Consider the following 23966-nt stretch of genomic DNA (forward strand, 5'->3'; position numbering starts at 1 on the left):
GTGGCCCATCACCAGTCCTTGAGTTAACTGTACTTACACACCAATCACCCGAAAAACAGCACAGAAAGTCTCTCTGAGGTCAAGTTGTGCGTGCATTTATGTGAGCCCAGTCTCCTCTCGATTAAGGACCTTGCTGAGGAAGACTGGAGAAAAGCAGAGCACGAAAGAAGAGAAGCAAGAAGCCCAGCTTGGATTAGTTGTGCCCTTTTGCATTGTTCTGGCAGCATAGAAAATGAGTTAATCATTGTTTATTTCTCATTGTAAAGGTGAGAGCAGGATAAAGTCGTCTTTGCATCTTGAGAGCCAAGAAACCCCACACTCACTAAGTAGAAACTCAAGAAAAATGCACAACTTATCCCAGAAAATGGCTCCTGTTCCCCAGAGCTTCCCTTCTGCAGTTGATGCAATGAAAAACCTCATTTTCCAAAAGCCAACCAGTTTGTGCTACAGAAAGAAACACCCAGAGGAGGAAATCACTGATAGTTCCAACCGTGGTAGGAAGAGTTTGATCTCACACCCCAGCACCCTTCATACTTTTAGAGCCACGGCATTTGGGGTTGTGCTTGAGAAAAAAAAACAAAACAAAACAAAACAAAACAAAACAAAACAAAACAGATTTGGTCACTCTGCCTGCACTTGTCATGAAGCAGCAGCAGATGTATTAATATAATATAATATTTTTATTATATATTTGTATTTTCACCTCTGGGAGGATTGTTGCACGGTGGGGATGAATCCAGCCCAGACCATTCTGCTTCCCAAATGCTCCACAACCACTCCCTGCATTGAGCCTCAAAAATAAAGAGTCGACTTCACCCAGAAGCCAGAGCATCCCTGCCAAAACAACCTGCAGCTTCTTTGCCATAAATCACCCCATCAGCAAGACCTGTCCCCAAAAAAACGTAGTGGGTCTTCTCGTTTCCAGACTGGAGGGGAATGACTGGACTGGAGAGGAGCTCATCCATCAAGAGTTTCTCTCTCCAGTGCAAGAAATGCTCTTAGAGTTCACCTTCAAGGCCATTACACCGTGTTAATGGGAATATTCCACAAATCAATTAGCGGAGGTTGCTCATCGTGTGTGACCACCAGCCTTACTCTGACCGTCCCCAGATGCCCTGGAGGGACCTGAGGACTGGCATCCCCAGCCACCCCCTGATCACTCCAGCCTTATGCTGGGAAGTTCTGGTGTTCTCAAGCACGAGCACGGGGGACGAGGTGGAGGTGGCTTTCCTCTGCTCTTCCTCAACTTGCAAGGCTTCAGACGGCTGCGTCCCCATCCTCTCCCACCCTGGCAGCAGGCTTTCACTCCCACTCAATCCTCTCGATTTCTATTTGAGAAAGTCATGACTAACACCATTATGTCCATTCCCAAACAGATGGATAATAAGATCATCGACAGGGAGAAGGTTTCCGCCAAGCACAATTGGCACCGCAGCCTTTTTCCCCTTATCACCAGCTGTACATGTTGTTCTTCATTTTCTACTGTTCCTCCTCAGCTGTGGCCCCAGGAAAACCATTTTATGGCCTCGACAGGACCTCCCCTAGACCAGCCTCTGCATGGTTCTGCTACCTCTGTTGTACAAAAGCTTTACTTGTATTTACATGAAAGTTAGTGGCTTTCCTTCTCCCCGGCTGTTGGTTTTGTTTGGCAGCTTGGATGAAGCGGAGGCAGTGGTGGCAAGGAAGCCTGTACCTCCTTAAAGCCTTAAACCTCCTTTTTCAGCCCAAAATCACCACCTCCTGTTTCCAAAAGGATAGAAATTTGCCCCCAAATTCTCTGCTATTTTTTTTTTTAAGTTCAAATAGGAAAAAAAAAAAAAAAAAAAAAAAAAAAAACAGCTCCAAAGTAGGTTGTTTTGTATTTCCTAGGAGGAAGCTATGGGGTTTTTCCACCTCTGTACAGCAAGCTGACAGACCGTGTTATTAAATCATATTGCGTTACGGAATCCTGAAATTGAACTAGTTGAACATTATTTCCGCCCGTCCTAAGTATCCACCTGCCTGTCGGTTCCATTCGCGTCGAGCTTTTGAGCTGCTTTAATAATTAAAAAAAAATATATAATGAAGTCATTCTTACAGCACTTTGTTAAAACTTAATATGCGAAGGAGATGATTCAGTACTGAGGCAGCACGAAAAGTGGGTGAGAGACAACATATAACCAAGTGACAAAAAAAATATAATACAATAAAAAATAAACGGAAAGCGGCGGCTGAACTATTCACCCGAGTCCAAAACAAGCTCGTGTTCCTTGCAGGTTCAGGACCTGCAGCTTGCTTCAGACAAGACAAAAATTGCCAGCATGCCTCTCCAGAGCTTTTCAATATCATACAGAGCTTTTCACTTCAGGATTTAATTTCCTTTCTCCAGGAGCCGTTCCCCATCTCCTGATGATGGGAGGTGGCATTCGGAAACATCCAGCTGCCTGCTGGAGGATGTCTGCCCACCCTGCAGCAACTCTTTCCTAAAGCAAGTTCAAAAAAATAGCAATAATCAAGGCTGAATTAAAAAATTTCTTCCAACTATTCTGGCACGTTACTCCTGAGAATGGGAGCAGTAGCACATTGCACACAGCAGTAATACCTTAAACGCTTGTTTGATTGGAATTGCTCTGTTTGCAATTATTTTCCCTGAGAGTTACTTAAATACTGAAGCCACAATATGCCAGCGCCAGGCCCCCAACCTTGCTTCCTGAAAGAAAAATTAAAACCGCTTCCATTGAGAGGGAAGATTATCACTTCAAAACCCCATTTAAAGACAATTTTGCCTGCTCTAGGGTTGATGCATGAGCCTGTAAATCCTTCCTGACCACTTCAGGGCAGCATTAAGAAAAATTCCGGTGCAGAACTAGATTTATTTTGAGCAGCACTCCTGATCCTCAAAACAAACTTCATGAGACAGCGAATAAAACCCACACAGGCTGATAAAGGAGACACTGCCCATGCAGGAACACACACAATTTCTAACCCTAACCCTAACCCTAACCCTAACTGCTGTAAAGCAGTGGTTAAAGTCAGCAGGTGAGTTGGGTGCTTCTGCCTTGCAGCAACACTGCGTGTAACAGGGCACACCCTAGGGTGACTGTTCATTACAGCATCCCTCCTGTTCATTACAGCATCCCTCCTGGTCCTGCACACATGCAGCTTATCTTTAAAGCAGAGAAATTTCTGCTGCTTGCATGTTTCAACTCCCGAACATCATTCTTGCTCCCTTCTCTGCTCCTTTTGAAATAAAAATCTTGCTGCCAGACACAACGCACTGGCTTCCACTGCATCCAGCAAGCAGGGAGAGATGTCAGGAGTTAGCATATTTTATCACTTTGGATACCTCCACTGCAAGTTTGGGGCTTGAGAGGGACGTAGTAGGGGTAGAAACCTTTAATATTAATGTTAGGGAGACAAACTCTGCTAGCAAACATGCTGCTGCATTTCTTTGCTTTACCCTGGGGGAATAAAACCTGTTACTCGTGGCACAGGTCAGGTATTCTGGAGTAGACTCACGTTTAGTCATAGTCAACAGCCTGGATGAGCGTTAAGGAACAGCTGTTAGCAAAGCCCCACAAACAGCACAATCCTGTTCTTACTCAGTTTCTATTAAAGAGGCTCTCAAGTCACCAGGTATGATTTTATTAGGAAGGACAGGTCGTATAAAATACAGGCAAGTAGTTCATCAAGTCAACCGGAGCAGGCAGCTTGTAAGCAGCACAAGAAGCAAATAACCCAGCTAGCTTTCCAGGGAATTAAAGGCTGAACTTGATGGAAAAAGTCCCAGAAAAAAAAAAAAAAAAAAAACTTAGCTGCTGGCTGGGGTCAGCCCACAACTTGTTATTGCCTTTCGACAGCAAAAGGTCAGAACACTTAGTCCCATTGCATGGAAAAGTGTTATTTATCACGGACAGACTTGACTGCTGTATGCTGGGCTATAAGCAGTAATACAGGCATTAATCTTGATGCTGCCACAGAGGTGAAAGTGGCCGGGTCGGGCACTTTTGGAATTTAATAGGAAAAAGTTCAGTGAGCTCTGCTACCAGATTATTTCGTCGCTGTAGAGGAGAGTTAACAAGCAGTGCTCCAGCTGTGAAATGAGAAATCCCTGCCAACATGAATGCAGATGCTTGCTTTGTTACCAGCAAACTGGCTAACCACAGAGGCACCAGCACACGAGCACGAGGATGCCACAAATCACGTCTGAGCACACACACGAAGGAAATGAGCTCCATTTCTGTAAAGTTGGAAAAGTTAAAAAAATAAAATAAATGGTTTAAGTTGTGGCATTTCTTTCGGGATTTCACTTTGAGACTGAACAAGCCTCGAAGTGTGAGGCATTAAGCGATGAGCATTATGAAGACTTCCACTTAGAGGAGCTGGGGCTTCAGCAATCATGCTGAATCAAACCAAGAACCACAGCAAGAAGAAGCTGAAAGACAGAGGGTATTTATCCTTAGTTCTGACGAACAGCAACTCCTTGGATGGGAACGCATCTTAACTTGGGCAGAGAACAAAGCCAGAATGCAAACCAAAGAGCTTTTCATCTTTGGGCTTACCCAGAAGGTCTTCTCCATCTCCATTTCCATCTCCACATTCCTCCTTCTGTTAATTTTCCTTCTACGATATTCAACATCTGGGGTTATCACAAAAACCAAGCAGTGGTCTTGGTTGTGTTTGCCCTAACCATTTTTTGGGGGTGATTGGTCTGACTTTTGGTTTCAATGCAGACTGATGCCATGCTTCTTCATTAACTGGAGCAAATGAGCCAGCTTTGGTACCTCTGCCTGAGCACAGGCACCACAAGAAGTTGTGTTTTCAGGACACAGGCAAACAAATCAGAGAGAACAAATGAGTTTTGGTATGAATGCATCAGTCTAAATGATCTGTTAGTTCATTGCTCATCCACCTCAGATATCACTCTGATGAGTCTAAAAGTCTTCATTTGATTTCTGGAACAAACCAAAGGCCAATCTTTCCCCAGCAAGTCTTCCGTCCCCCACCAGAGAGCCATAAGGAAGAGAGAATGCCTAAGACATGGTCAAAATATTTGGCGTCATGCTGATATTTCCAGGTGCAAGAAAAAAAAAAGAAAAAGAGCATCCCAACAGGACAAATCGAGGGTGACTTTTGTGGATTCGGGGGTCTCAGGAAACCCCTCTACCACCAAGAGCTGTAGGTGAAGCCCTGGCAAGCCTCATCTCACCACCTTATGCTGTTCACAAAGCCTCGGGTCCGTATTTAACTAACAGACTACCAGCAGCAGCTTCCCTAAAAGAGGCACAAAGAGGACCACATGCATAGAGATTTTGCCAATTTGGTCTTCGTATGACACTGCTTTCCCTTCTGCTGACTACCACAGCCCCCTACAAAGAATCACGGCGGAGAGCATCGGAGAAGAAATAAAACCCAAAGCAACCCTCTGTTAATGTGAGAGCATTCCCAGGAAGAAGCAGCGCGGTGCAATGAAAGAGTGGTGGCAAGCGAGATCAATGGACTTCGTGTACCTACCTTCTCGCCTTTCAATAATAATAATAAAAAAAGGATCATTCAGAGGTTGACATGGTAACCAGCTGCAATGTGGCACGCATATGGCACTTTACAAAAGGACGGCCCCTATTGAGGCAAATACGCGCTCGGGTCCGCAATGCAGCCCCGGTGCTCCGAGGAGAGGCTGCGTGCGGCGGGCTGGCATTAATCGCCACATCTCGAAACTGGATTTTGTTATTTTTGGAAGCCTAAGCCGAGTTCTGGTATTTTTCGTGCAATAATCTTAGACTGCAAAGTATTGAGAAGAAATGCCGAGCTCCAACCAGAATGGAGAGTATGCAACAAATCTCCCTATGAGACAAACTAAATTTATGACAAACAAGACAAATCAAGACCAAGAATAAAACAAAATGAGCATCCTAATAGTGTGAAGCAGGTTGGAGAGAGCTCCAGCAGCAAAGCAAGGACCAGGTTGAAACAACGTGGACAGTTTTGGGGATCTAAAGCAGTTGGATCACATTGGTGACCATGCAGCATCACCAGTGCACATTGCCATTTAGATGCCAAGAAAATGGGGAGGAAATCGAGCACTCCAGAAGTGTTCATCCTGATTTTCTGAACAGGTCAGCTCAGGACACACGTTTACTACAAAGTCAGCTCCTCGGGGTCCCCAAGGAAGACGCATTCTTCGCAAACATCTCTACCCTTGCTAGCTGCCTCACCTCGCCCTGCAGAGCCCAGCACAATGCTAAAGCCCTTTGGGGAAGCCGTGTAGACTTCCAGGAAGGAGAAGGTCAGAAAGTACCACAGTGAGCACAAATACATTTGAATATACATCTCGTTTTGTCCATAGGGGATTTTTAAACACCAGATATAAGCCAATATTTCGTTAGGAGTTAGGGGAGACTGTTTAACCCCGTGAGCTTCACAGGGCAGCTTTGTTAGGCCAACAAGTCAAGTAGGGGAGGCTTTTGAGGGACCAACCCCAGCAGGACTTCAGGAAGATCTCACTTCAGCAGCTCCTTGGGATCGTCCAGGTCAGCTGGAAGCTCCAAACAATCATCTGCTTGGCTCTGGAGACCCAAGAGAGGTGAGTTTATGTCAGTCAGCTCCAACAGGAATGAATTTTTGGAGAGGAAAAGGATGGGTTCAAGAGATGACCAAGGGAATGTGTTCTCTGCCAGCGTTGACTTCTCCATATGGATGGCACCGATTTTAGAGCTGGCAGCAAGGCTTCATCGAGTAGCTTCAAAATAACTCAAGATGCTCCCCATAAGGTCCAGTGGCATCTTTTATGATTGTTTTAATGCTCCCCTGATTATTGCTTCCAATGTACAGAGAGCCTTTTGTAATGTCTGCTTGGAGGACAGGGACAAAGAGGATCACTGGCTATGGAAGAGCCTCTTCTAGGGCAACAGAGCAGACAAACGACTAGGCTGAGCTGAAACCAGCCAACATCTGTAAATCCCCACTTAAAAGAAAAGTTTAGTGCAGAAGTCACATCTTGAACCAGCCTCCCAGCCTCACCCCTGTCCTCCTAGGAGGAAATCATCAAGGTCAACAGAGTCTCCTCATCTGAAAGCAGAGAGGCACCACGAGGCCAGGAGATGTGGATGGAGTTGTAAAGGAGACGTTCAGGGGACCAAAAGGTATTTATTGGCCTCGTAAAGAGCCAGCAAAAGTAAAATGAGGAGGGAGCATTTGGCAGCAGATTTGTCCAGCCTCAGTGGCATAGCACAGAGATGCCAGGACTCACGGTATGAAAGGACAAATGAGGAACAAGGGGAAATAAGAGAAGGGGACAGATGACAAGAATAGGACGTGGGCTGGCTTTTCAGAAAAACCCGCTCACGCTGGCGTGCAAGCCTGTAACATTTAAAGGCTGCTGGAGCCTCGGCAGAGAAGGGTACTCTGATCTGCGATGATTCACAGCGTGAGGAACACAGATAGGATATCCAGCCATCTCTAGAAGGAGGTGTCACAATGCATTTCCAAAAAGCCACTCTCCGTCTCTTGTTAGCTCAAGGAGACAGCCCTGGAGGCATGGCAACAAGTGCTGAAACACGGTATTCCGCTGAAAAGCCTTGCTAACTCTTTTGCTGGAGCTTCAGAGAGTTACCAGACAATTGGTTATCACGGTGACAGTTCATGTGGGCTCTGAGGTGCTCAGCTAGGTCTGTAATTCCCTCTAGACAGGGATGGGGATAAGCAACGAGGTGCCGACATCCTTGTCAAGGCAGCAGGGGTTAACCTAACAAGTAGCACCTAATTCCCTCCTGCTTTATTTCATGGGCATAGAGCAGAATTCAAAGCAGCTCGGCCTTGCCTTCAGTTGCAAGGATTAAAGGCACGAATGCTCTCCCACTGCTGCACTTAGGAGTTGTAGAATCACAGTTCAGCTTGGAAAAGACCTCTCAGACCATCGAGTCCAACCCTTAATGCAGTATTAAAGACCACCACGAAACCACTCTACTAAATTCTAAATCTACACCTTTCTTGGAGACCTCCAGGGATGGTGACTCCAACGCTTCCCTGGGCAGCCAATTCCAACGCCACGAAACCCTTTCGATAAAGAAATTTCTCCTAATATCCAAGTTGTGCCTCTGGGAGCTGGATACAAGTGGGAATGGAAAATGGAGACCACTTCCAAAAAGCTCAGAGGAAAATAAACCCGCCAACCAACCTGCTATTGTATTTTACTGCAGGCGGGCTGCTTGGAAAAGTTTCCTTCTCGTAGCAGCAGCACTGCCGTGCTTTCCCCTCCCAGGTACAGCAGGGAGTCGATTTGGTTTCGAGCCTTATGGGAAGAATATTTTGCATAGTTCCTCCTCCATCAAAGGATTGTTTATTAAACCACAGGGTCTAATTTGCTGGTTCCCCACAGGCATGAAGCAAGCTGATGGGTATTTAAGGTTTATATCAGATACCTCTCCCACACTGATGCCAATGGAATATTTCGGGCTGAACAAGGCATTTGCATTCTGCTCAACCTTCCTCCTGTGCAGGAAAAACACCTTCTCCATGGACTACAAGCCTCGCATCCATTATACATGAGTTGCACTTGCAATTCTGCAGCCTTTGCTTTCCTCCAGAAAGCCAGACACCAATAACTGCTTCTAATTTTGAAGTCATCAACGATGCAAATAAATTCAGATTGCAGCCTTAAGAAATGCGGTTCCTCCCCATTTCAAATGCCTCCAGCCTACAGACGTTAACAGATATATATTTTCTTGATCTTATTCTAGGACAACACACAACTGGAGAGGGGAAATAGCTGGCGGCGCTCTGCTCAGGCAGCATCTATAGGACCAAATCCTCATCACACCGGTCTCAAAATGGGACCGCTGGGCTGAAATGACCACGGGGCAGTGTTGCAAGTGCCTCTGAAAGCGATAGGAGCTCCTCAAAGCTGCTATTTGGTTTTGCTGGGCCACCTCGAAAGCCAATCCACCACCAGAGAAAGCTAGCTTGGGTTCAGCGGAAATATTGGCTGTATGTTTTACAAAACGATCGTCAACAGCTACAGTTAGGAGGGATTGCTGTAGTAATCAAGGATTTCTTAAAATAAATAAATAAAATAAAAATAACCAGGAGCTATAAGCCGTACTTGGATAGCAATTTGTCTGTGCAGTTCGTAAGTCGCATTTTTACATCCGCGCTCCATTGTGTCTAGGAGTTGCTTCTGTTTCCTTCCGTTGGCATTTTTCCTACCTGGAGGCTTATCACACAGATGTTTGCGCTGCCTGCTGCCAAGGCCCTGGATTTGACACACGCTGGCTTTTAATCTCCGAATTCACGCGGTTGTGTTGTGGCCAAACAACCGTCGGCTGCTCCAGCTCTCTGCTGGGGCTCCTAGCAAGCAGCTGGTGGGCTGGTAAGGGCAGGCACGGGGGTCCCGCGGTGGTGATAAGAGCCTAACACCTTCTCTTGGTATTCCAAAACCCACAGTGGAGGCTGCCCTTTATCCCTGTGCAATTCCAAATATCCTCAGAAGCCAGCTCCTGAAATCAAGGAGACCATGAACAGGTCGTGTCGGGGCTCACAGGGTAGTCCCAGGGCAATTCAGTGATGTCTCAGCAGTTTCTTGGTCCAGCTTTCATCCACAACATTGTTTTGGGGTGTATTGTCTAGTTTTGGTGCCTGGAAACAACATCAACATGAGCACAAGTCTCCTGGGGACACGAGGAGCAGCCAAAAAGGTAGAGCTGGCACTTGGCACCTTGGGGTTTTAAAGTCATGAAACAAAGAGAAAAACGGTGATGTAGGGAGACCTCAACATTCAGCCCTGTGCAATGGACACAACAAGATCAGCGTACAAAGGAAATCCCTGTAGGTCCCTGCAAGAAGGAGGAAACAGAGGCACGAGGTCAATAATTTGGGGGGAATGTCAAGGGATTTGAACACCAGCGTGCACCCAGTGCGTTACTTTCATGACCCCAAATTGCGAAGACTTCCTCTGCAGCACGATGCTCAAATGGAAAACTTGGGAAGATGCACCAAAGATGGGTAAAAACAAGGAAATATTTGGTTTAATCAGATCCAATATTCCCAAGCTGCAGAAGGAAGAAGCCTTGGACCCAGCTTTCCTCTGGGCACTTCTCGTTGTGCCATCATTAGCATCGGGCACGCACAGATTACACTCATTAGCATCCCTCCGTGCACAGCACCCATGTGTCTTCGTCAGGGAAGATGCTGCTCGCTGTAAATATTACAGCCTGCCCTATTCTGGCCTCTTTGGAGCGTGAATCACTTCTCCAGATATTTTTTTTCTGCTTGGTATTATCCAGGAGTGAGTCACGGGATGGGAGCGGGACGGCAGCGATCCTCAGCCCCAAACCTTCCTGGGCCAAGCTGCCATCAGTCCGCTGCCATAAATAAGTTTTTATTATTTAATTCCTGTAGTAAATTATTTAATAGACAAGGCTGCCTTCTATTCTCTGTATCAATAGATGACATTGTCTCAAAGCAAAGAACCGTGCCCCCCCAAAAATACAGTCTTTCCCTCTACCACACTTAAAAACCACAAGGGGTGAAGGAAGGATTTGGAGTGTTGTAGCTGCTTTGGCTAAAGGAACAGAAAAGGAAGGATTTTGAAGTGTATTTTTTTTCCTTCTTCTATACCCTTTTCTACATATGCCTGCATATTGTGCATGGAAAAGGAGTTTTTCCATGGCAAAAAAAACGATTTTTTTTCCATGGCAAGAAGGTCACTTTAGCAGTTCGGCAGCAGCACAGCCACTTTTGCATTGGGGGGGGGGGGGTCACACAGCTCCGGAGCATGTTCCTGTTCCCCTTTTAGGGTCACAGAAAATCCCAAAGGAGCCAAAATAGACCTAAACCAACCCTTCGAGCCCCCCTGCTTGGACCGGACGAGCCTCACCCGATGCCACATAAGTAAAGATGCTTAGCCCTACTTACGCCTATTATTTTCAATTTGTTTTTCATAAATCTATTTTTTCACGAGCTGAAAAAAAAAATAATCCACATGATTAACTGGCAATTAACAAGTAATTCCAATCACCGGGAAGAAAAAAAAAAAAAAAAAGGAAAAAAAAAAAAACACGTTGTAATTAACGTCTCATTCCATAACTGCAAAGAAAAACCCTTGTAATTAACAGGCAATTAACGGGTAATTCAATCACTGAGGAAACTTGTAATTAGCAGGCGATTCACGGGTATTCCCCATCAGTGAAAACAAAGTTGTAATTAACACGCAATTAAAGGGGAATCCTCGTCTGCTAAAAGAATAATTAACGGGTAACTAACGTTAATCCCGACTAATCCCCACCACCAAAACAAAAAACACCCAAACAAACAAAACCAAAAAACAAATAATTAAAAAAAAAAAAAAAAGGCGTGGAGTTAAAGGCCAATTAAAAGTCTGGAAAAAACTTATAATTAAAGGCCAATTAATGGGAAAACTCTATTAGTGGGAATATATATATAGATACACATACTATACACTATATTAGTGGGACAATATATACACATAATATTAGTGGGTGTATGTATATATATATTAGTGGGAATGTATAGATATTACTTGGAATATATAGAGGTATATAAGTGGGCATATATATTATATTAGTGGGAATATATATGCATATATTAGTGGAATATATATATTGTATTAGAGGGAATACATATATAAGTGGGAATAGATATATGTTAGTGGAAATATATATTAGTGGGAATGTTTAGATATATAAAAGTGGGTATATATATTATATTAGTGGGAATATATATATTATATTAGTGGGAAAATATATATAAATACATTAGTGGAATATACATATACATATATTAGGGATACGTATATTAGGGATATGGTTTAGTGGGGACTGTTAGAGTTAGGTCAGAGGTTGGACTCGATGATCTTGAGGTCTCTTCCAACCTAGAAATTCTGTGATTCTGTATTTAACGTGCCGTTAAGGGGGAGCCTGTTTACCAGGAAAAATAAATAGATAAATAGATATTGTAATTAACTGGGAAGTCCTTTTGCCGGGAAAAATAAATAAATAAAAAGAATAATTAACGGGGAATCCCATTTACCGGGAATAGAATAGAATAGAATAGAATAGAATAAAATAAAATAAAATAAAATAAAATAAAATAAAATAAAACCCCCTTACAATTAAGGGGCAATCCCATTCCCGGAAAAAAAAAAAAAAAAAAAAAAAAAAAAAAAAAAAAAAAAAAAAAACTTGCACTTTTGGGGCAATTCAGCCAGAATTCGGATCCCGCGTCCCCGCCTCCCGGTGCCGCCCCCCCGGTGCCGCCGCTGCGCGGAGCCGGAGCGGAGCCGGAGCCGGGGCGGAGCGGAACCGGAGCCGGGGCGGAGCGGAGCGGGCGCGGCCCCTGCGGCAGCGGCGGGGGCCGGCTCCGCCGGTGCGGGAGCCTCCGCCGGTGCGGGAGCCTCCGCGGGGAGCGGAGCCGCGGCCATGGGCGGCGGGGGAGCGGCGGGCGCGGCGCGGGGCGCGCCCCCGCGCTAGGCTCGGCCCCGGGGAGAGGTGAGCGGGGATGAAGCTGAGGAGGAGGAGGAGGAGGAGAAGAGGGGGTCCGGGGGGGGGTCGCTACCGGGGGGATGCTCCGGTTTGGCAGCGATGCCGCCGCCTTTGTCCTCCCGCTTTGGAGCGCTCAGCACCGCGGAAAATCAGGATGGTGATGGAGGTGGAGGGGGCTCGGAGGTTTTTTAATTTTTTTTTATTATTTTTTTTCCTTTCTTTCTTTTTTTTTTTTTTTTTTTTTTTTTTTCCTTTTTCGCCCCACTAGTTGTTGATAAATTGCAGTGTCATTGTCGGCTGTGCCTGCCCTGTCTCCGCCAAGGGAGGTGGGATCCACCCTGCCCATTGCAGGCGCACGCCGAGCCCCGCGATGCAGCTTTTTGCAGAGAGGAGGGGAAAAAAAAAAAAGAGAGAGAGAAAAAAAAATATGTCTGGCTTGGAGTCGTGAGGATGATGGCTACTGAGCCTTTCCAGTGCTTTTTGGGGGATTTTTTTCCCTTTCATCACTCCTGGGTGGCATTGCACACCTGCTTGGTTTGCAGTCCTTTTTGTTTTTTTTTTTTTTTTTTTTTAGGATCTTGAGTGCTGCGTGCCCTTTCTGCAAGCAATATTCGGCTGTGCAGCCAGGGGACGGGGCGGTGCAGAGGGGTGTGAGAGAGGCCCCTGCCAGCTCGAGGTCACATCCAAGGGGCACGACCTTCCAGGCTTGTTCTCTCTCCGAAAAGGGGCGAAGGATGCTCTGGGTACCGAAGGATGCTCTGGGTACCAAAGGATGCTCTGGGTACCGGAGCATTTTTATAGGGGGTGGTTGTGCTGTCATTGAGCCCCATAAGGTGATTCTCTGCAGAAAATAGAGGAAAAAAAAAAAATGACTGCATTGATTGTGGAGCTGGCCTGAGTTTTTTCATCCTCACCCACCTGGCGAGCAGAGCAGGGCAGGAGCTGGGAGGCGCTGGGCCACGTTACCCAGAAAATCAGGGTGGAAGCAGGGTTGTGGTCTGGCAGAGGAAGGCTGGCTATGAAGGAGCCCCCAAACCACCTGCAGTCCTTGCCTGCCGTCTGCATTTTGCAGCTGGATGTGTGTCAGTGCAAACTCTTCCTGTGAAGCATGCAGGGCGCTTAATCTATTTATAAACCTAAAAAATACCTTTTACAGCCTATTAAAGAAAAAAAAAATCAGCAGCAAGGATTGGTTGTACTTAATGCTCAATTTTTTAATGTGCCTGGATGACCATAATTCACAAGCAACCGACTGTTATTATTTTTTTTTCCCCCACCTTCTCATAATTTCGGGGGAAATTACATGTTCTTAACCTCCCGTGTGATTTTTCCAAGTTGGTAACCCGGGAGACTCGCCGATCGCCGGCGTTGCTGCAGGCAGTTGCAGCATTTTCTCTCTCGATGCTGGGGCTGGGGGATTTTCCTCTGCCTCGCTCGCCGCGAGAGGGCCCGTGCCCGCGTGCCTCTGGCGATGTGCACGTGGGGAAATCTCATCCCCACCTGGGATTTGCACCAGTGCTCCCAGGGCTGGCGGATCCATGCTATTTTTTTCCGAGCTGCTGGGGTGTTTTTAGTGGTGGTGTTATGGGAGAGTGCTGCTAGTGGAGCGAGGAGCAATGGGAAAAAGCCCCATGCTGTTAGAGTTGGTGTTGCCACTTAGCACACGGGTTTTATTCTCACTCTGAATATTTAATGTGGTTTCAGCGTGGGGATTTTATTAGATCAGGAAAAGAGCTGTTGTTAAGTGGTCCGTGATCCTGATCTGTGGGATTTGCGCCGTGTGCTTTGATGCCTGATGCTCCCAAATCCCAGCAAAGGGCCTGGGTGGCTGCGAGATGTTGGGTGCTGCCCTTTGGGTGCTGGAAATTTTGCATGGCAGCTCGCTCGAAGGCTAAATGAACACGTTTATGGTCCGTGGTGTTGGCTCCTGGCAGGAGCAGCGTATTCAGCTGCTGTTGGCATCATCAGCGAAACTTTCTGCTCGGTTAAAGCAGCTCCCATCATTTCTGGTAGTGACATGAATGGGGCGGGATGCTCCTGAGAAATGTGCTCCTAAATGAGCATAAACCAAAAAAATGTGTTGTTTGACATCTCACAGCCCCTGTCTTCATGATGGTTTTGGTTTCTCTCCACAACACGTGCTTTTTGGGTGTCCAAATCCCATAAGGACCTCTGTAGCTCCTAATTTGCTTGAAATAATTTGGTTTCTCTCCATAATATGTGCTTTTCGGATGTCCAAAAGCCAGAAGGACGTCTGCAGCTCCTAATTTTCTTGAATTTTTGTGGCAGGAAGTGTCTGGATGGAGATTTACTTAGTCTGTCAATCCTTTCTGTGCACCCCAGGTCGGGCCACGGAGAGGGGACGCTGGATGCTCAGACGAGGACGATGCGGGCGGCGCTCTGGACGGGCTCCCTGTCTGCTCCAGGTCTTTGCATGATGTAGGAGATGGATGGACAAAAGCTAAATGCTTCCTATTGCATCTGCAGGTACGAGAGAAGTGTGTGCTGGCCTCAGCTCGTCCCCAAGACTTTTAAATAATGATGGGTGTGGTTGATATTAAGGGGAACTTCATGGTGTGGACCAAGAGGTCTTTTATTTTTTGCTGCTTGAGCCCTACTTGGTTTTAGCTGGATTCCCCCCTGGTGCTCCTGCTGCTCAGTTTCCCTCTTTCCTTCCTTCACATGTTGTCCCATAGAAAGAACAAAACCCAAAAATCTGCTTCTAACAGATGCTTGCAAGACAAACCCCTCTCCCTGGGTGAGAGGGGCACTCGCTCATCCCAAATTGGGATTTTTCTAAGTGTTGGGTGCCTAGGGCAGACAACGTGACATCTAGCATTGAATTCATTTTGAAAAATGGGAAAAAAATACCGTTATCATCTGCGTGAAGGATTTTTTTCACTAATGTGGATTGAGTAAAGGGAGTTTTGTTGTGGTGGGAAATCCTGGATCCTCTGTAAACCCAGAAGAGACTGGCTGCTTTATTTTGTTATCCCTGCTTCTCTGATCCAACACTTAGCCCCAGAGTGGCAGGAGCTCACCGTCAAGCAGAGTGCCTGTGAAATATGTGCATATTCTTTTCTGGTCAGTAACAATCACACTTCCAGACAAATTTCGAGGATCACTGAGCCTCCGCTGAGCCCTGTCGTAGGCACTCAGCGCCAAGACCAAATAACTTCTTCTATCACTGCTCCGTGTGCATTGACTTTTCTCGTTCAGAGCTGAATTATTAATCTTCCCGTGGATTTTCTGTGGCACCCAACCAGCTTCAGACGAGGCTTTATAATATAAAAGTGTGAAGTTTTTGTTAAATTTTCCCCTCCGCCAATTTTAGCAGCTGCTTGTTTTCTAGGTGCTTGCAAGCATGCACTTTTTTGGAGAACAAATATATCCAAAATAGCTTTTTAGTCATTCCCTTGTGTTTTCCCCATTGTCCTTTTTTTGGCAAGCAAGCACTGGGCCAGGTGAGCAGGGAGCTTTAAACGGATGATATTTTACCGAGGTTTGTGCAGTCTTGGATGAAATTTAGGCTCCTTTCCGTGTTCTGGCATGGCTCTGAAGGTTATTCTACATCCCCTGGGCTGCTTCCATCCCCTCTGGGATGTCTGGTGGTGACCGGCTTATAGATGGATGCCCACAGAAATAAGGACTTGGGGGCACTGGGCTGGAACTGGGCAGCACTTTGGCAACGAGAAATTCAGGATTGGGTCTTCTTGTTTAATTCTTCCCTCCCTTAAATTCAGGGCGAGGTGAGGAAATGCAATTTAGATGGCAGCATCAGTGCCCTCGTGATTTTGGTCCCCCTCTACCCTAAAATAACTATTTTACGGTACCTTTCTGTACGATTCCTGTTGTCGGAGCCATAGTGGCTCTCCTCAGTGCTGGGATCTCAGCGGTGTTGGAGCAAGTGGTGGTGCTCACGTGCATCCCACGCTGGGTCCCTGCTGCTGTGCTGCTCCTGGGAGGCTGCAGATCACGCTGACCTCCACTTGCCTTTGAACCCCGGGAGCTGGGAAGCGCTGGGGCTGCGGGGAGGAGTGGAAGTGATGGGAGGTGGGAGGGAGGCAGACAAGCAGCGTGTAAAAAAAGCTTCCAAATTGCTCTACTAAAAGAGTTAATAGCTCATGCCCACGTTGCTAGTGGTGTGGGATTTTTTTTTTTTTTTTTCCTTCGTGCATGTCTAACATGAGGCAGAATCAGCTCCGAGCTGGATATGCTTTGCATTTCGGAGCTGTATTTGCCTGTCTGCTTTCTGGGACGAGTGCTGGGAGCCCTGGCTGTGATGGAAATAATGCGTATTGATTGGAAAACGTCTTCTGGAGGCTGGTTTTGCAAAGCCAGCATCTTGATTCCAAGCACAGGCGTGGTGGAGGAGCAGTAAATGAAATGCAGGGGTGCACCTCTTGGAATGAACCAAACAGGATTATTCCCGCAGGAATCCGTGTTTTGGGAAATATCCCAGCAAACTGGTGATGGGACTTCTGCCGTGCCTATAAATTGCTATATATATATGTGCAGGATGGAGCTGGATCGTGCTGGTTTTCGCGTTGGCAGAGGACCTTTTGTGGCTGTGATGAATTAGAAGTCTTTCTTTTCCCATTGCTGGCCTCCTTGGATTATTTTGCCAGCTGACCTTTATGTTCAGAAAAGCCTTCTTTCTCATTTTTCTGCCTGGGAAAATGGTTCAGGCTTCACCTTTTGCTTCAGCTCCGATGGAAGCCGTAGAGAAGGATGGATTAGGGCTGGACCAGATGCCCTTTGCAGGTCCCGTTCCGCCCAAAATTATTCTGCAGATTCATGGTATATAACAGCTGCCAAATGGCATTGGTTTGTTGTGGGTTTTTTTTGGTGTGCTCTGCGCTAGGCTTTAGTATTTCTGCGTAATAATGAGCGATGGGTGGCAGTGACATGTTTTGCAGTCTGTTTGCTTGTCTGGGCTGAATTTGAGCCAAGCCTGGACCAAGGAGGTCATGTCACTACACGGCCGCTGTGACACCGGCTGGGGCTGCGACTGCTCCAACCACAGCTGGTGGCTCCTCCTGGGGAGCTGCTTCGTGCCCTTTGCTTGGGTAACATGAGGAGAGGGAGCCCTTATTCCACCCCCTTTTTAATTTTTTGGGCTTTTACAACACTGATCTATTTAGGCTGGTTGAATTAAGCCTCTCCCTTCCTGCTGCCTCCGCTTGGCCTCCACGAGAGGCTGGAGGTGCGGAGCGGCTCCTCCTTTCCAGCTGGAACAAAGCACGGCTCCTGGCACGGGTCCCCCGGGTGACGTCCTCGTGAATTCCGAAATAGCCTTGCTCCGAGCTGCCGTCTGTCCGGCTCAGCTGCTCTGAGGCTAAAACATTTCACAAAAAAAAAAAAAAAACTTTTCAGGGCAAAAAGAGCTTGGGTTCCCGCCATGCCCAATGCACTTGAATCAGCAAGAGTGCTTCGAGTGCTGCTTCTTTCCCTGATGTTATTTTTTTTTTATTAAATGAGAGTTCTCAGAGCATTGTTATTTCTTTTTTTTTTTCCTTCTTTTAAATGAAAAAATTAAGCTGGTAGGATGGACTTTGGTAGAGCTCCCATCAAATGCACAAGGGTGGTGCTGCCTTCTTCCAGACCTCGACTCCTCTCATCGATCCCAAATATTCACCAAACCAGACCTGCAATTTAGGAGGATCTTGGCTTTTTATCTAATTTCTAGGCTGCTGGTAGGAGATTGAGTGCTGATATCAGTGCAAACCACCGAGATTTGGGGTTCTTCACTGGATGTGAAGTGCCCATGAAATGGTTTTTAAACATACGGAGGACAAGTGGTTGGGTCTGTCCTCCTAGACAGACCAGGGGAATGTGGCCACATTGGCAATTTGGATGCTAATTGAGCCTCTCTTCATTGAAAAATGAAGCCAGATTATATAGCAGTATCTGTTTTCACAGGTCTTCCTTCTCCCACTGTAATTAGAAGCCATTTCTGTCTGAAATTACAGACTCTTAAATCCACCTGCGAGTAGATCCCTTTCTCTGAACACCCCAGCATCACTCAATGCCATCAGCAACCCAGAGAAACCCTAGCAGGGGTCTGCTGCGTGGCGCTCAGGCTGTTGCAGAACCCAGGATTTTGCTGTGATTGCACATTTTCCCTTCATTCTTTATTGGTGGGGAAATGCAAAGCACCTAAACCAGGTCAGGAGCTTGGAGATGTCCATGTGCCTGCTTGGTGCTGGCTTTCTGTATTATATTAACACCAAAACGTGCGTTCTTAATTTAATATTTAAATAGATATATATATATTTTGCATCAAAGGTGAGGCTAAGGGTGGCTAAGTTAGCCTGACCTCTGCAGTTGGTCTCGTATTCCAGGTGGACGGGTATGAAGTTTGAATATAATAAAATACAATTTGTGGCTGTTTTTCTGTAAGGCTGAACTCCTGACAAGCGACTCAAATTGTAAGATTTGTTTTAGGGCTGGTGCTGCCCTCTAAAACTGCTTAATCCTTTGAATTCCTTTCAATAGCAGGATGCCCCAGGGCTGGATGCGCACAGCCAGTTCCCCTTGTGTGTTTTTTTTTTTTTTTTTCCCTCATCCTAAGGGATATTTGCATGAGAATGAGTGACAGCACAGCATTTTGTGTAGGGAGTCCTGTGCCAAAATGCTGAGAGCCCTTCCAAGATGCCTGTTTTTGTCTTAATGCTTCATCAAGCACAGCCTGCTGCATCAGGTTGCCACAGCACGGGGCTGAATATTTGTCTTTAGGTCAAGTTTTACCCCTGAAATGCTTTTTTTTTTTTTTTTTTGGTTTTCTTTTAGGATGAGTCAGCAGCACGCGATTTGTTCTGGACCTCTGTCCAGGTCAGAGGGTTGCTTCTGGATTGCTCCAAAAGTTCTTTGTTTAAGCCAAAATCAGAGAAAAAGTGGGCAGGAGGCTTCACAAAGCTTTGGTTCTTCGTGACACTGCTCTTATCTGAAGGTACCCAAAGCTCAGCCCGCACCCCATGGCAGGTTAATCCATCCTCATTCTGAAGCCATGAATTTCCTTCTTTTTCTCTGCTTTTTATCAAGAAAAATGTCCTTCCTTGGGTCCCTGTAACTAAGATCTGAATTGCAAACTGCGTTCTATCAGTAAAAAAAGTGACATTCCCTGACAAATATTACCCAGGCAGAAGAAACCACATCACTCATGGTGTTCCATATGACTTAGTAAGCCAGCTTGGTTCTGATTTTTGCAGCACAATAAAAAAAAAAATTGCTATAAATGAGCAGGAGATGACCAGGAGTGGCCTCCAGGTTGGAGAAAAGTACTAAGAAGCCGTGGCTTATGGAGACGAGGATGGGAACGGTGGGAGCTGGGTTCAGAGAAGAGCCTGCTGGAAGAATGGCTGGTTTGATGCGTTTGAAGTTTTCTCTTTAAAATGTAGATGCCCTCGGTTCTTCTGCTGGGAGCCTTCCCTTTGCTGTCAGTGAAGAGCGAAAATGAAAATTCTTGTCATTTCTCTGCTTTGTGCTTTTTTTTGTTGTTGTTGTTTTTTTCCCTTGTATTATTAGTAGTAGTATATTTCTTTCCCTTGTCTTATTAGTAGTATCGTTATCATCATCATTATCATTATTGATTTTTTTATTATTTCTTGTTGCTTTTTTCTTTTCTTTTTCTTTTTCTTTTTTTTTTTTTTTTTTTTTTAAGCTGTATTTGCAGTTGTATTACATGAGCTCCCAGAGAGGCCTGGAAGCTGCATATAGCTGGGCACGTATCCTTTCTTTTGAGGAGAAATGGGCCAAGATTGGCTTTCATAGTTCCCACGGTGCTTGCAACTGGTGTGGTTGCAGTGCAGACCCCAAATTGCCCCGTGGCACAGGGTGTGAAGTTAGGCAGCACCTGGACCATGCAGCCAGGGATGCAATTCAACATACAGCTAACAGATTGTAGGGCCTGACAGCACGCCACGAGAGAAAATAACAGGTTTCAGCAGACGTGGTCAGGTTCCAGAGAAATATTTTGCATTTGGGGGGGAAACCTGCTAATATTTCTCGTGCAGCATCTCCGGCGTTGCTCTGTGGTGGGGTTGTGTGGGTCTGGTGTTGTACACCAGGATGTGGAGGCTTGGAGACCAAGTTTCCTCTATCCCTAGAGCCTGTGAGGGCATCTCCATCACGAATGCATGTGCCAGCGCAGGAGAATAATCTGCCAGGAATATTCCCTCCATCAGAAAGCATCCTGCAGCCCGAGGCTAACAGGACTCCTCGCCGCTCCATGGGAATGTGGAAAAAATCCCATCCGTGCTTGGTAGTGGAGGCATGGAGCAGGACCAGGAGAGGTTTACTGGCAGGTTGTGAGCTGCTCAGGCACCTTTCTCCCCCGTCTGGTGGGAAATAATCCCAAACGCTATAAAGGTGATAACATTATTAAGCCCGGAGGCACCAGCAAGAAGTCAGTGTGTTCATCAAAAGGCACTTAAAAATGCTTTCAGCCTCCAGCCTCTCGCACTGGAGAGGTACTCATAAGTCTACAGAATTTTAAGGTGCTGTAAATGATGGGCTACAGCCTATTAATTTGAAGGAAATCGGGTTTGCTCTTTGGGGTCTCGCCGAGGTTCCAGCGGTGGAGGTGTGGAGGTCGCTCCTCTTCTGTCCTGGTGGGTTTGAGGCTTGGGAAGATCCAGGGGGATCTCCTTTGGATTTTTTCTGCTAACAAGATGTGCTGGAAGCATTTCCCCTGGCATGGAGGGTGCTGGGATCCAGGCAGGACGCTCGGTGGGGCATTGGGATTAGCAATTAAATGAGGAGTGAATGGAAATCAGCAAGGGCTAAAGGAAATGTGATGGGGACACACGTTGCGGGAGAAACATGTTTTCTGCCCCCCAAAAAACACGTTTTTATGCTCCAAAGTCTTCACTCCCAAGAGGGTGGCATGCTTTTGCTGTCGTGGTTTTGGCTCACCAGCCTGAGCTCGGAAGATCCCAGCTTTGAGGAGGAGATGAGCACAGGATGCTGGAACACAACCCTGGAGTATCCAAAAGGCTTCGTATGGTAAATCTCAGTGTCACGGTTTTCATTACTCTTTACTCACTAGAACACAATCCTCCCCAAAAAGGCTGCGATGATGAGCTCTGTCTGCTCTTACATTTACATTTTCTCCATGGCATACGCTCCATCAGGAGCTATTTGCCTTTGTCTGGGTGCTTTCGGGGAAAAAAAAAGAACTTTTCTGCATCTCAAAGCGTATTTGAATTTAACAAGAGGACGGTAATGCCTTTCCTGATGTATGCTGCATCCTTTAAAGTTGCTTTCTTGCGTATAATAGTCATTATTTCTCTACCTCATTTTCTTTCTTTTCAGCTGTTTGCAAAGGTTTTTACGAAAGCTGATTCACCTGTGACTGCTATGTAATACAATCGTTGCTGCCTTTTAGATGGTGTTAAAATGAAGCTTTAAAATTGTGCCTATAAAACACCAATTTATCAAATCCTCCTGAAAAGGGGACTGTCAAAGCAAGTTGTTTCTTTTTTTTACATCTTTATTGTATTATTATTAAAGGCTGGCAGAATATATGTTTATAGGGGATGATTCTACTTTGCATCTGCATCCCTCAGTAAAATGTCTTAGGGAATTTGAGGGATTTTTTTTTCCTATTTTATTCCCTTTTTTTTGAGGGATAATATTTTTTCTTATTTTTCCCCATTTTTTTTTTCCTTTTTCCACCTTTCCAATCTGTTTTGTAATGACACCTGTGTGGTTATGGCTGCTGACCAAAAATGCAGCATTAGGATTCCTGTGTCAAGGACTTTGTTTAAACACTTGGAACAGGATGAATTGTAAAGTAAGGGAAAAGAATAAAAAAGAATCATTAGCTGGGACCTGAAGAGACTTATCTTTAGTTGCAAAAACTTGGCAGAAGCTAGGCTTTGCTTGCGAGCACACTTCATTCCTCTTGTAGAAGAGAGGACAAAATGCGATGTCTTTCAGCAGCATAGGGAAGTGTTTCAGATATTCCTACTAATTGCAGAGTACAAACATGCCTTAGACTCCCTGGAAATGCAAAAAGGAATAGTTGAAGTAGTTTATTTCTGTATTTATGGTCAGCTCGCCCAGCTGGCTGTTGTGACAGAAGGGGCCAAAGGGGCTGTTGCTGGATGAGAGGTGGCTTGGAGGCTGGTTTGCATCCCCGCGCTGCAGAACCTTGCTTAGAAATAAAAATAAAGGATGCATTGGGACTGTCATGAATTTTGGGGCTGTCCCAAAGCTGGGAGGGGACCCGTGGTCCTGGTTGTCACATCGGCAGGTGCTGGAGGATCGTTGCTTTCCTGTCTGGTTTCCACAGCTGTTTGCCATGGTCATCTCTTTTTCTTTTTTTATTTTATTTTTTTTCTTCTTAAACCAACAGCTTTATGACTTTAGCAAATTGGCATTAGCTTAGAGGGAGTTAGAGCAATATAAATCCCTAAGTGGATGATTTATTTTGTTTGGAATTCAGATGTGAGCAGCCACTGTCGATGAGCGAAGTCGGCTAATCCTGATTTGCAGCCCTTTAAATTATGATCAAAAGTGGTCACACAAGGATTAAGTGCAGTTCAAGTAATCTACTGGGAATGTAATTCAGATTAAACCATTTGCATCGTGTAAAGCCAGTCTCTGTTGAATTAGGCACCTTACGACACAGGTTTAATGCCCATTCCACGTTTCCCCGCATTGTAAAAATCTGAAATTCATCGAGAAAATATTTAACACTTTAGATAATCTCAAATGTAGCCTAGGTGAAAAAAGAAAGAAAAGTTTTGTGTTAGGAATTGTATTATTATTCACATGGAAGGATGTTGTGGTTGCTGATGCTGACACATGCAGAGTCCAAACGGGGTCTTGGGAGAAAGCTTGGTCCTACCTTGCCCCATCGCAGGCATCCCAAGGGGGAGAGGGTGATGGCCAAGACCTCAGATGGCTCCCACTCATCACTGTTGGTGGTTTTGGGGTAAACTGGCACCTCCTTAAATTATAGTTTAGCCACGTCTGGTGGCGATGCACTATTTCTTCTGTCTGGGAGGACAGGAGAATTTCACTACAAGCTTTTCACACTCCTCCAGGTGATCATTGAGGTGAGAACGGGGGCACTCACTATGAGGCTCTCAATGGCTCTCCGCCATCCTCCCATAGGACAGAAGTCGCCTTGATGCTGCTTTTACATCTTACAGCAGCACTCACGACCCCAAATTAGCTGGCTGTGAGCTGAGGGTCGCTTTGCTCTACCCAAAACCATCCGAGCAGCCCCCTCGCCACGGGTTGTGTGCCATGGGTTTGCCCTTCTCCTGCTTCACCAGCAGCCTCCGTGCACGCGAGGACTGCTGCTTTGCCATCTCGTTTTCCTTGCCCTTGTTTTCAGCAGCAGTAATTACGGGTCACGAATTGCAAATTGTGACCTCGCTGCTCTGAATGCGTTTGCCTCGCTTTGCTTGAGGATGTAAGTTGGAATGATGAGAGGGTGTCTATCCGTCCAGCTTTTGGCCTCTGCCTCCAGGATCA

General features: G+C 45.9%; 1 protein-coding gene across 3 annotated transcripts in view; it reads left to right on the plus strand.

Moving 5' to 3' along the window:
- Positions 1-12425: 12425 nt before the first annotated feature.
- Positions 12426-23966, plus strand: part of LRFN3 (leucine rich repeat and fibronectin type III domain containing 3) — a 47793-nt gene continuing 36252 nt past the window's right edge. For all 3 annotated transcript variants that reach the window (XM_032207156.1, XM_032207155.1, XM_032207157.1), the window contains exons 1-2: positions 12426-12482; positions 14820-14963. In XM_032207156.1, the coding sequence (XP_032063047.1) occupies positions 14923-14963 (41 nt within the window). In that variant the 5' untranslated portion in view covers positions 12426-12482; positions 14820-14922. The remainder of the gene's footprint in view (positions 12483-14819; positions 14964-23966) is intronic.

Source organism: Aythya fuligula, unplaced genomic scaffold (genome assembly GCF_009819795.1).
Source record: "Aythya fuligula isolate bAytFul2 unplaced genomic scaffold, bAytFul2.pri scaffold_31_arrow_ctg1_3, whole genome shotgun sequence".
NCBI lineage: Eukaryota > Metazoa > Chordata > Aves > Anseriformes > Anatidae > Aythya > Aythya fuligula.